This window comes from Panthera onca, chromosome A2 (assembly GCF_046562875.1).
Source record: "Panthera onca isolate mPanOnc1 chromosome A2, mPanOnc1 haplotype 2, whole genome shotgun sequence".
Lineage (NCBI taxonomy): Eukaryota > Metazoa > Chordata > Mammalia > Carnivora > Felidae > Panthera > Panthera onca.
In genome coordinates, this window is record NC_138340.1 from 76,197,950 (window position 1) to 76,211,455 (window position 13,506).

A 13,506-nucleotide genomic window follows, 5' to 3' on the forward strand; every position below is an offset into this window, starting at 1 on the left:
TAGGGAGTGAGAAGAAGGAAGGGGAACGTCGGTGGATGGAAAACATTTCCACACTGGAAGATGCTATTATTACACCTCTGGCAGCTCTGTTCCTGGAGCAGGTACAGACCGAATGCCATTCTGGAAAAAACCTGAGCCCCAGCTACTGGCTTCTAGACACAACAATAACAAAACCCAACTCCATGCAACTTGGGGGAGGTTTGTTTCTACAAGGTGTCCATCCTGTTCCAACAATGGCTCCCGGGTCCCACACCGTGGTCTCGCCGCTCAGCGCTCCTCACGCCCCCTCCTGGAGAAAGCAAGCGTGTTTCAGAATTAAAGGGCGGCCGAAGTTTTCCTTCCCCTTCAACTCTGTACTCGGGGAACCTCTAAGGCAGAGGGCGCAAAGTTCAGCTTGGGCCCAGGTCGCGTCCTTCCCTCTCCCAAAATCCTCTCCTGCACCCTCTTGGATCCGGCGTCCCAAACGACTGCCAGAGACTCTTTCTCTTGGTGCGAAGAAAAAGGACTGGCCAGACTAAAAAGGAAGGGACTTTGGGGAAATGCAGGATTCCAGCCCTGGGCTGCGGCCCGGAGGAGATGATGTCACCGCTCCGGCGAAGCGAGGGCTGGGGGGTGGGGGGTGGGGGTGGAGGGGGGGGCGGCCGAGGGGGAGCCCGCGCCGCGCCCGCCGCTGCCAAGGGAGCGTTCGGAGCCCACGTCAGGGGAGGTGTCGGGATAAATAGGGTCCCGCAATGGCCGGGGCCGGCCGCGCTCGGAGCTGCCGGGGCCGGGACTGGAGCTGCCCGGGCGGGTCCGCGCCCCGCAGGCTGAGGGCCGGCGCTGCTCGCGCTCGGTGCGCCGGACGCCGGATACCCCCGGCCGGCCCGCGAGGCCCCGCACCGCCGCCGACGGCAGCGCGGGCGGAGAGCCTCTCCGGTGCCCCGCGGGACTTCCTCCCCGGGGAAGGGAGGGCGAGAGCCTAGGGGGGCAGGGAGCCGAGGGCCCCTTCTGCCTGTCGGGGCGGCGGAGCGCCAGGGCAGTGCCATGCTGCTCTCCGTCCTGGCGGCGTTGTGCCTGGGGCTGCGCCTGGCGCTGGGCGTGCGCGGCGCGCCCTGCGAGCCGGTGCGCATCCCCATGTGCCGGCACATGCCCTGGAACATCACGCGGATGCCCAACCACCTGCACCACAGCACGCAGGAGAACGCCATCCTGGCCATCGAGCAGTACGAGGAGCTGGTGGACGTGAACTGCAGCGCGGTGCTGCGCTTCTTCCTCTGCGCCATGTACGCGCCCATCTGCACGCTGGAGTTCCTGCACGACCCCATCAAGCCGTGCAAGTCGGTGTGCCAGCGCGCGCGCGACGACTGCGAGCCCCTCATGAAGATGTACAACCACAGCTGGCCCGAGAGCCTGGCCTGCGAAGAGCTGCCGGTCTACGACCGCGGCGTGTGCATCTCGCCGGAGGCCATCGTCACCGACCTCCCCGAGGGTGAGCCTGAGCCGGAGGGAAAGGAAGGACCGAGGGGGATGAGGGGGCATTCTTGGCTGTGGCTTCCACGGGAGAACCCACCGGGCGACCCCTTCTACCGATGCCAGTGGGTGGGTGGGCTGTCGGTCCCCCCCCCACCCCCCCACCCCCCCCCCGCCACCCAATCTCACTTCCGACAATTGGAGGAGGTGGGAAGGGCGGTGACCTGACGTGGGTACAAGTCTGCTCTCCCTCCAGAAACGTAGGGGGCGGAAGAACACTATGTCCCATAGAGAATGTAAGGGGGGGGGGGCGGGTAGGGAGGTGCTTCTAAAGAGAGCCATTAGCATTTTCCTTGACAATGATAGAATAATAGCAACGAACACGTATATAGGTGGGGTCCGAGCTAGCGTTCAGCGCTTTCCGTGTACGGTTTAATGCTTAAAACAGCCCCATCAGGGTTCTCCACTTAGTGCTAGCTCTTGAAAACTCTTTTCGGGGGGGGGAAAAAAAAAGCAGTAGCAGGCTTCACTCCCCAGGAGGAGTGCAGTTTGTAAATTTAGTCCTTCTGGAAAATTGTGATGTCTGTTTCACGGTCAACATCTTATCTTGCGGCATCTTGGTTAACTGGATATCAACTTCCGCTTCTTTTTTTCGGTCATTTTGCTGCTTTTCTAGGACGAAGGAACAAATTTAAGTCCACTTCTTGAAGTCAAGCCTAAGAATATTTTTGCATGCTTTTTTTATCCCTGACCCAGGTTACTGAACTTTTAAAGAGATTATGCTGTTGCCTTAGTGTAGTTTCTGAGGTTATGTCTCAGAGCATTGTCCGTAACGTGAAGAAAGAGAAGTATAAGGAAGGGAAAATCGAAACTCTTCTCTAATTCAGAGCTTTAGAGAAAAACATATTTGTTGCTTAAATTATATAAATGATAGAGGGTTATGCCTTGGCCGGTGGGGGGTGGGGGGAGTCTTATATAGCTGTGGACTGTTTCTGCACTGGGAAATGAGAGGTGGAGATTTGGAAATATTCAGGATATTTTGATTAGTGTCAACTGTCCACTTGGAAAAACCAACATTTTAAAATGGATTTGGGTGGGAAAGTTAGCTGTATGTGTCAGCCAAGTCAAATGGACGGGCATTCACATCAATTTGTGCTGGATGGGCAAAACCTCACTCAAAAGTCTTCTTTTCTAAGCCCAAGAATGTCTGTATGAAAGAAGTAGTTGACAAGCCGATGCCACTTTTACAATGTAGTATTATTCTTTGGTAACGCCGTGTTAGTTTATTTCTCCAGATGGTTCTTTATTCCAGGGGGTGAACGGGCTAAGTCACTGACCACACCCATGCGGCTGTGTGTGTGTTTCAGACGTTAAGTGGATAGACATCACGCCAGACATGATGGTACAGGAGAGGCCTCTTGATGTTGACTGTAAACGCCTAAGCCCTGGTGAGTTCTTTCTTCTCGAAGTCCCTTTTTTTTTTTTGCCTCCTCCCCAGAGTGATTTCCGAACACTTTTCCGACTCTCTGCCTCTCTTTCGTCTCCTTCAGACCGCTGCAAGTGCAAAAAGGTGAAGCCGACTCTGGCGACATATCTGAGCAAAAACTACAGCTACGGTAAGTCGTCCGATGAAGCCGTTCACTCGACGAGTTGGCCAATTACAAAGCCAGTCACGAAGCCAATCCCAAAGTAAAGAAAGCCAATCCAACGTGGTTCACGATGTGGGTTCTGGAAGGCACAATAACAACTATAAAATGCCTTGCCCTTCTGGGTAAATCAAGCAAAAACAACGTAAATTACCCAGGGAGAACAGCGATGTGGTTCAGGGCTCAAATGTGACATCAAGGTCCTCTTGGTCTCGGTGAGAGGTGCCACTCAGCCAGGACAGCCCAACTGACTTTTTCTCTTCCTGAGGTTTCCTTGCTGCAGGAAGGATGGGTGAGTGATCCATGGATTTGATTATCTGAGGCCCAGAGGCCCAGGAACTAAGACCTGCCCATGTTTCTTTTTAGTTATAAACACTTATAGATATTTAACACCTAAAAGGAACTGTAGAGAAATAGGTTAATCATGAGACCCTCTGGCTATAAGTATTGACATCGTTTAAATGCCCTCCTCTCTTATTTGAAAGAACAGTCAACACGGCTATTTTCAGTTTTTTTAAGTAAATGTAATTCTACTGTTCTCATTTGAAAGTAAATTTAATTGAAAATATGTTCTTTTAAAATATCTGAGTTGTTTTATGTTCCTTTGCATTTCTTTTTTTTTTTTTAATGTTTATTTATTTATTTCTGAGAGAGAGAGCAAGAGAGTGAGCAGGGGAGGGGCAGAGAGAGAGGGAGACAGAATCCCAAGCAGTCTCCCTGCTATCAGCACAGAGCCCAATGCGGGACACGAACTCACAAACCTTGACATCATGACCCGAGTTGAAACCAAGAGCCGGATGCTTAACCGACTGAGCCACCCAGGCACCCCCCCGCTTTGCGTTTCTTAAATTACTTCTGCTGGAATAACAGAACTGTCTTGGCAAAATGGTCATTTTATTTGTTAACTTTGTTTTCCATATTTCAAACTGAAATTTGAAATCATAAACCTTATCTTACATATCGCATGTGAAAGTAGGAAGATCGTGGCAATATAAAGGGCTGAAAAAATAACCTCTTAGTGAAGTTGTTAGATTTGAGATTATAGCCAATGTGGGTAACTCTACCAAAAAAAGAAAAAAAAAAAACAACTGACTTTTCCGGTAGCTTTTATTGTTGTCGTTTGAAAACTGTTCTTTGTAGATATTACGTTAATCTAAACGATTTTGCCCCTCCTCTGACACTATCCAGCCCTAGTTGCTAATCTGAGTTTCACTGTCTTGCTGTCCATGGTGTCATTGCCACATAACTTCTTTGAGGATGAAACCATTTTCTATTTAAGTCCGTTGCCTTCTTCCTAAACAAGCTCTCTAGGACGGAATCCAAGACAGAGATCCATGCTAGGCTGATTACAATTCCATGGAAGGCAGTAATAGCAAGGGACCAAAAGGGCCAGAATTTTAAGCTTGATCAGACAATGATTACTTAACAGCTATCCGTAATAACAGTTATACATCTGCTCGCCGCAGACCTCGCTTTGACAGTCTGTGAAATTAAAGGATTAAGAATAGTGATCTTCAGAGACTCTGTCCAGGTCACAAATGTTACAGCTTTAATAACTTCCTTTGGAAGACAGGAAGTCCCAGCATCAGACGGGCTGTTGGACCATACAAATTGTAAAGTGGCTTGTGACTCTGAGAACATACGATTCTCACTTCCGATAATCACAAGGCAGAGTCTACTTTTTTCTATGAAATTTTTACTGACGTTCTATGTAACTGAATCTCCTGATATGTTCTCGGCAAACAAACGTCCAAACAAAACTGACATCAGGTTTTTAAGGCTGAGAAAAACCTGCAAGGTTCTCTTTTCACACCCTCGCTGTAGCCCAGTGAGGAGCAGCCGCTGACCCAGAGGCAGAGCCCAGACCGAGCCCGCCTGTCGCTTTGCTCTTACGTCTTGCAGGCTGATCCAGAACTTTAAAGACAATGCTGACAGTATGATTGTGTGGGCTTTTGGCCTGCATCTGGGCAGCTTGGACATGACCATAATTACAGGAGGGATTCTTTAAGAGAGGCTCAGGGCTTGGCGTGAATACACCATCCCTATTTGTCTGCAGAGGCCTCATCAACACTTCCATCAATTTTTAAATTGCAGTCATTCACGCCAAAATAAAAGCTGTGCAGAGGAGCGGCTGTAACGAAGTAACGACCGTGGTGGACGTGAAAGAGATCTTCAAGTCCTCGTCACCCATCCCTCGGACGCAGGTCCCGCTCATTACCAATTCTTCCTGCCAGTGCCCCCACATCCTGCCCCATCAAGACGTGCTCATCATGTGTTACGAGTGGCGCTCCAGGTAGGCACGGAGCGGGAGGGAGGAAACCGCACACTGCTTAATGGAAGCATGAATCCCATTTACCAGTCGTGGTGTTTTTTGTTTTTTTTTTTTTTTTAACGGCACCAGTTCTTTTTACAAAGGCAGTTTAAGGGGCGCCTAGGTGGCTCGGTAGGTTGAGCACCCGACTCTCGATTTCGGCTCAGATCATGATCCCAGGGTTGTGGGATCGAGCCCCACGTCAGGCTCTGTGCTGAGTGTGGAGCCTGCTTAAGATTCTCTCTCTCTCTCTCTCTCTCTCTCTCTCTCTCTCTCCCCCTTCTTTCTAAATAAATAAATAAATAGACAATTTAAAAATAGTTCAGTAAATAAAAATACACTTTCAACAGATGCCTCTGTTGCGATAATCACATAGCCTAACTATCATTTAATTCCCCGTGGCATTAAGGAACAGTAGGAATATGAGTATTTGAATGGGATGCTTAAAAATCAATTTCAGAATTCGTTAAAGGACTTCAAAAATCATAGGCAGATAAATTACTATGAGTGAAAACAATTCTTTTCAAATGATTCAAATCAATCTTGGTGTGGCAAATACTTAATTTTTTTAAAGAGCTCTTTAATGATCAGGTAAAGACGGCCATTTGAGACGACAGGTCCACATTTTCCTTACACACAATATAAGTACATGACATTTGTTTGATAGATCATTGCATACACACACACATTCGCACTCACGCTCACCCACATATATCCGCGTACCTCTAGCTGGGAGTGTGTTTCCCCACATCTCTTTTCTTGGCATATTTTTATATATTGGTACATTCCTTAGAATGTAAAAATCAAACTCTTCAGACCAGGGTGCGGGATGGGCCCCCTAACTGGCTACAGTATACATCTCCAACAGAATCATTCATATTTTATATAACCAGTCTTCCCTTTAATTCCCTGCCATTAATGCTCATCTGTTTCTTCTGGGTACAGCTGTGGACTGTTTTTTCAAAACACCTTTTGCAACTGACCTCACTTGAATACCTTCCTGATCTGTATTCTGTCTTTCCTGATCTGTACCCTCCCTTGGGTACCCTTGGCTTTTTTTTTTTTCCTTTAATGTTTATTTATTTATCTTGAGAGAGAGCAAAGGAGGGGCAGAGAGAGAATCCCAAGCAGGCTCCGTCCCGGTCAGCGCAGAGCCTGACTCGGGGCTCGATCCCACGATTGTAAGATCATGATCTGAGCTGAAGTCAAGAGTTAGACACTCAACCGACTGAGCCACCCAGGTGCCTCATGGGTATTCTTGGCTTTCAAACTGTTCTCCTTATATCTTGTCTCTCTAAAGAACGAATGTTGACTGAATGTTGCTGGGCTCTTCTCTCGCATGGTGTTTGTACCTGCTACAGGACTAGGTGCAGTTCTGGGAATGTACCAGACTGCTAGTCATCAAATTCTATTTGGATTCCCATCATCCTTTCTGTTCATTTATAGATTTAATGGCATTCTGATGAAAATACCAATAAAAAATATTTTCGAATGATCGGGAGTTGTGTCTTCACACAACGATCATTTGGAAGCACAAACTGGCAAGGGCGTGTAAGGGACATTTTGAAAATAACCGTTTGGAAGGAAATCGGTTTCTGCCTTAGGAGAAACAGAAAACTGGAACAAAGCTAGACTGCTAAAACCATGTGGCGCAAGAGTAGACATGCAGATAAATAAAACAGAGGAAGCATTCTTGAGACAGATGCTAATGCATAAAGTAACGTATTAGGAAGGAAAAAGGGCAAATCAATTAGACGTGAGTATATTAGTTAGTAAATGTTGCAAATGTTTTTATTTGGAAAAATAGTACATATTTTCACTTTATACTAATACCATAAAATGAATTTCAAATGGATTCAAGAGATATTTTTTAAAACTTAATCATAGAGGGTAAAATTAGGTGAATAGATAGATGTATGAAATCTGAATAACAAAATACTTTGCAAACATGAAATTAATGTAAAAAATTACAAGAGGAAATGTCCATACATACCTTTGATGACATTATATCATGGACACAAAAATCACCAAAGAAAGCCAATAAAAGTTGAGAAAGATACTTGCAATAGTTATGGCAAAGGGGGAGTAGCCTTAAAGAGTTCATGTAAGTTAATATTTAACACATTAAGACGACAATATATAAATAATATGTACATAAATCTATATGGACACATTCCAGAAGAAATACAAATAGTAAATAAATTTACCTCTTTAATTCTCCAATCCAGAGTAAAACATGATCTGAATGAAAGTTCAACCATTCTGAAAACGATTTAGAAAACTTTGAGAAAGTACATACTCTTGGACCCAGTAATTCTACTTTAAGAAATCTGTCCTAAGGAAATAATAAGCCAGTGCACACTAGTAAATATACAAGGATATTTAACAAAAAGCTGTTAATAGTAGCAAAGCAATGAAAGGGATTCAACAGTAGGGAAAGGTCTAAGTATCATTATTGCAATATTATATGGTTATTAAAGCCGTATTCTAATTATATGAGAAAATGCATATAATAGAATGATAAAAAGAAAGGTACAGTGTGATCTAAATATATAGTGTGATTTAAGAATATAGGTACAAGGCAGAATAAAAGGAAATGCTAGTAAAATATAAATGGGGGATATGTGGATTGTAGAGTTAAGGGTTATAAAGAATTTTGATTTGTAGGGGCACCTGGGTGGCTCAGTTGGTTAAGCATCTGATTCTTGATTTTGGCTCAGGTCATGATCGCACAGTCGTGAGAAGGAGCCTCACGTCTTATGCTTAGCATGGAGCCTGATTAAGATTTTCTTTCTCTTCCTCTGCCCCTCTCCCTGGCTTGCACACTCTGTCTCTGTCTCTAAAAAAAAAAGAAAAGGAAAGGAAAGGAAAGGAAAGGAAAGGAAAGGAAAAGAAAGAAAAGAAAAGAAAAGAAAAGAAAAGAAAAGAAAAGAAAAGAAAAGAAAAGAAAAAAAGAAAAGAAAAAGAAAACAACGAATTTTGGATTTGACAATTTTTTTGTATTTTTTTTAACCTTTTCCTTTCATAGTCGGAATTGCTTAAAATAAATTCCTTTTTTTTTTTCAGGATGATGCTTCTTGAAAACTGTTTAGTTGAAAAATGGAGAGACCAACTTAGTAAAAGATCCATAGTAAGTATAATTAGCAACCCTGCACATATGGATTTAAGCGCAGGTAAAGAAATTCTATAGAACTGGGGATTCTTCCTTCATCTTCTTCCATCTCCAGGCTCTCATAGGAGGTTGAAATAGCATCAGTATTTGTCTTTTGAATAAGTAGTTAAGAACAAAGTTATTCTCACTTCAACCTCAAAGATGATTTTGTTACACTCAATCTTCATCTAATGGTTATTTCCAGATTAAATTAGCGTTTGTTTGTTTTTTTGGTTTTTGTTTTTGTTTGTTGTTTGTTTGTTTTTAACTATTTTAGCAAACAGGCACTTGAGCAGAGTTCACATCCAGTGGGATTAAAACAGACATATACATGTAAGGATGTGAACCCACAATTCTAAAATCCATGCTACTGTCTCTGTACAAAGCATAATCTCTCCCCATATTTAAAATAGTTTTGAGACTTTTGTCAAAATAAATTATATATACCAACTATAATCATTTTGTGGCCAAATCCATGATTTTTGGTGGTATCATCATGGAAATATTCGCAATGCAATTAGAGGATTAGAATAATTTTTTGCCCAGAGATATGCTGTCACACCAGAACTAAAGAAATCAGGTCATTGGTTTGAAATGTTTTTAAAGCATTCCCTCTCCTGTAAATACGTTTAGATAGATGTAGGAGAATTTGTGCTGTCAGGTTCACAAAAGGTCCTACTACTGCCTGTGCGAGGAAGAAGTCTATGTTAATACTGACTTAATGGAGAAGGTAGTTTGAACATAGCCTCGTCTACTCTGTGCATTTCAGAATAACATGACTTCCATCTGAGCTGAAAACCGTGGAGCTGTCAGGAGCACGCTTAGCCTTACTGGACAGAAGATTCTAGCAGGATGGGTTATCTGGTTTCCAAGACTACAGTGGATTAGAGGCATCAGTGTAGAAAGCAAGTCCACCATGAGAACCTGGGAGGAGAGAAAGCTTTCAAGAATCAAAGCTATTTAGAGGCCCCTGGGTGGCTCAGTGGGTTGTCTGACTTCAGCTCAGGCCGTGATCTCACGGTTTGTAGGTTTGAGCCCCGCTTTGGGCCCCACACTGACAGCATGGTGTCTGCTTGGGATTCTCTGTCTGCCCCTCCCCCACCAGCGCTTTCTCGCTCTGTCTCTCTCTCTCTCAAAAATAAACTTTAAAAAAATAATTAGGGGCGCCTGGGTGGCTCAGTCAGTTAAGCGTCTGACCGGCTCAGGTCATGATCTCGTGGTTCGTGGGTTCAAGCCCCGCATCGGGTTCTATGCGGACAGCTCGGAGCCTGGAGCCTGCTTCAGATTCTGTGTCTCCCTCTCTCTCTGCCCCTCCCCTGCTCACACTCTATCAAAAAATGAATAAACATTAAAAAATTGTTTTTAAATATTAAAAGAAAAGAATCCTAGCTGTTTGGGCCATTCACTTTTGCAGCAAATATTCTAATAAACTTCAGTAAGAATTCGAAGATATCACCATATATTAGCAAATGTAAGATGTTTACTATTTTAGAACAGATTAGAGTTGTGCCCTGGGAAGGTGGGGACAGTGTTTCTCATTTCATTGTATTTCTAGTGCCTAGAGCAATGTCTGGCCTGTGGTCATGCTCAAACTCTTTGCTGAATGAAATATAACAAAGTAGGGGCATTTGTACAATAAAAAGCAGTGTCTATTCAAGGAGCCTTTTTCAGTTTTTTCTTACATGCAGCTACTTAAATAAATAGTATTTCTTTCTATAATAAGAGGTATATCTTTTTCTATCAAGGAAACAACTACCTAGAATGCCTCATTTCTCCTGGGTTCTGGGTAGCTAGCACTTGAGTGGATTACTAGACGTGAGTGGGGTCTCTGTTTTCCTTCTGATGTAAGAGAATTAGGTGAGCCCATCCATAAATGTGGGAATAGACCTTTGGACTTCCTAGTGAGGCTGGATAAATTTCTGCTCTTAGCCATATGTCAGAGCGTTTTTAGAAGGCTTTGCTGTGTAGGGATGTTGCATCATAGGACCTGTGGGCTGGGGCCTCGGGCTCTGGAGTCAGACTGGGTGAATTTGAATCCCAGCTCCGACATTTATCAGCTGTGTGACCATCTATAAATAAGCTCTGTGTGCTTGTTTCCTGGTCATGACCATGGTGTCCACCTAGAAGGGCTGTTGTTTCAGTGAAACGAACGCTTATCAAAACTTCCTCCCATACTGAGCCCTTCTAGAATCATCTGGTATATGATAAGCGCTCAATAACGGAGGGTAGCTATTTGCTGTCACGATTCATAGATTACAGTGGGGAAAAAATTGCATTAATTCTGATATTAGGGCAACAGCATGACATGATGAGATGCATCTGATGGTCATGTGTGCAAATTGCCTCCCAGCAGTGGGAAGAGAGGCTCCAGGAGCAGCGGAGGACAGTTCAGGACAAGAAGCGAATGGCTGGGCGTACCGGTCGTAGCAACGCCCAGAAACCAAAGGGAAAGCCACCCTCTCCCAAACCGGCCAGCCCCAAGAAGACCGTCAAAGCTAGGAGTGCCCAGAAGAGAACAAACCCGAAAAAAGTGTGAGCCACCTGCTTTCCAGAATGGAGACTGCCTCTCAGAATGAGGCCAGGCACCCCCCAGCCAGCCTGGGGGGGCGAGGTGCCCCTCTCCTCGCCTTAACGACTGCAGTCCTCCCCATAGACACACCGTACAGCAGTTTTCTTAGTGATACGCTTCAATTTTTTCTTTTTAAGCCACCACAAAACCCTAGTGGTATGTATGTCCTTTGGTATGGAAGGTATATGAAAGCTGAGAGCTGGTGGACAAAGCTTCTCGCGGCATTCAGAGTAGACTTCGTGGTGCGTGGTCTGTGAGATCTCTGGGTGGGGAAAGGATGCTTTGGTCCTTACCATTTGACCTAATATGTGCATTGTAAAATGAATGCCATATTACAAACAAACTCCCCCCCCCCTTTTTTTTTACAATATGTTGTATTTCAGCTTGACTTCTGTCGTTAGAACGTTCGTCATGTTTCAGAATGTGATTGAAAATGCAATGATTCTAAGGAGGGAAGCAAGAGGAATGAAGAATGAATGTCTTAAAAGATCTTTCTATGTTTACTGTTTGCACAAGAAATTCTGTGATGAAAGGGAATTTTCAAACAATCTAGAAAAGTAGGATATGGAAAACTGTAATGTTTGTTTTTGGTTTTGTTTTTGTTTTTTTTACAAAGAAGCCTTTCACCTAGAGTTTTTAGCTAGACACACTCTAGAAACTAAAATAATAATGATGATAACTAAATAAATAAAAGGGAAAGGCAGACATACCACATCCGGATCCTTATTTTCTGGTTACCACGCCGTTGGGTGGAAAGGCTCTGCATTTACATTCCTTGACGCTTCTCGTTAGTAACCATTACATGGCACCAGAAACAGAGTGTGTTTCTCCTCTGATGCTTTATATGCCAACGACTCCACCCCCAAGAATTTCACACGGGTGTATGTGATGCTCATGTCATTTCCCAGGATGCCCTAGGCATCTTGATGCCAAGCCTGAAAGAATTTTCTCTCTGCTGGTAGCTGGTGCTTACAGAGGTGCTGTGGGCCCAGTGTGGGAGGGCCAGGACTCCAAAGCCCCTGGTTCTCAGCCACTGCCCCACACCAGCTCTGCCCCTGGAAAGGCAACTACGTTCACTCTTCCATTCAAAGATGTAGAGGAATGACCTGAAAGCTTACATAGAAAATCTCCTTTAGGTTTACCATTGCCCCTGCTTCTCAGAGAAGGAGTAAGTGACATGTTGCACTCACACAAGATCATTAGACACATGATCTAATCTCACCTCTGTAAGCCACTGGGACGCAGAAATGAGGTGTGTGGGTAACCCAGGGGAGAGTGGAGAAATGGGGTTAGTAAGAATGCCGGCATGGGCTCCCCTCTCTTCCTAAAAGTGTAACAGGACGCCTGTGTCACCACCACCCCAGGGCGGCAGAGTTAAAGGAATCCAGTAGATGGACTGACACAAGGGTACCAGGAAACACTCGGTGTATGTTTCTGCTATATGAAAGGCCAAACTTCCTTGGCCCTTAAGGACTGCTGGATACATGTTTAGCAGAGCATCCAAAGAAAGGCCATTAAAAGGCCCTGGCAGCCTAGCTTACCTCCTTAGCATTGTAGGGCTTCTTCGGGGAAGGGAATCAGAAATGGAACTCTTCGTGGGAATGGAGAAACAAACACATATGAAAAAACAAAAGTAAACACTATTTTCAGTGCAATACTGAATACAAATAAGAGTTTGGAGATGACTACATACTCAAGCACTGTTTACTTAAAATATTTAACTGAAATCATATACTGAATATTACACAAAACTTGCTACTTCATTAGGAACAACGATACATTATATGATACTTAACTGTGCACATTTATACATCATACAATATGTAATCGGTGTATCAGTTTGATTAATCGATAAAAGAGTTAAGCAGGCCTCCAGTTATTATGAAAAAGTCAAAAACATCAGCCCACACTAAGAGTAATATAACAAGTATGGTAGTGGTCTTTGTGTGAGGATCAGAGATTTATTTTTCTCCCTTAAATATTTTCTCCATCCAAATACATGTGAGAGGAGGTAAATATTAATATGCGGAGAGGAAAGCTGAGGTATTGAAATGAGAATTATTTGAAGGTTGGATTGCTTATGTGAGGAAAAAATAGCATTTTTGCAACATTTTGATCAACAAATTTCATAATTAAGGACAATGGGAGGCATTTACTTTTTCAATAATTTTGTTGGTCTTTCAATAATAAACATGTATTTTCTAGAAAGTATTTAATACGTGCATAGAATACAAGTAGTGGAATTATAATCCTACCTAATCCTATTCATCACTATGCAGAGGTGATTGCTGTTAGTATTTTGGTGTACAATTGTCCAGGTGTTTCTTATGCATTTATATAATGATTTGAGTAAAAAAAAAAAAAAAAAACAAAAAAAAAA

The 13,506-nt window shown here is 43.9% G+C and overlaps 1 protein-coding gene across 2 annotated transcripts; it reads left to right on the forward strand.

Annotated features, from left to right (window-relative positions):
- Positions 1–728: 728 nt before the first annotated feature.
- Positions 729–13,506, forward strand: SFRP4 (secreted frizzled related protein 4). Of its 2 annotated transcripts, none has more exons than XM_060632236.3 (6): positions 729–1,468; positions 2,817–2,897; positions 3,000–3,065; positions 5,190–5,388; positions 8,473–8,536; positions 10,908–13,506. In XM_060632236.3, exons 1-6 carry the CDS (start codon positions 1,024–1,026, stop codon positions 11,091–11,093), a joined length of 1,041 nt encoding a protein of 346 aa, XP_060488219.1. In that variant the 5' UTR covers positions 729–1,023; the 3' UTR covers positions 11,094–13,506. The 2 variants fall into 2 exon arrangements, with proteins under 2 accessions (XP_060488219.1, XP_060488220.1); XM_060632237.3 differs by lacking the exon at positions 10,908–13,506 and adding an exon at positions 9,327–10,214.

Excerpts from the sequence above, each read along its gene's own strand:
- SFRP4 (XM_060632236.3), top strand. The coding sequence starts at position 1,024 with ATGCTGCTCTCCGTCCTGGCGGCGTTGTGCCTGGGGCTGCGCCTGGCG. Across the intron at positions 5,389-8,472 it reads TGTTACGAGTGGCGCTCCAG|GATGATGCTTCTTGAAAACT; the intron begins GTAGGCACGGAG and ends TTTTTTTTTCAG. Across the intron at positions 8,537-10,907 it reads AACTTAGTAAAAGATCCATA|CAGTGGGAAGAGAGGCTCCA; the intron begins GTAAGTATAATT and ends ATTGCCTCCCAG.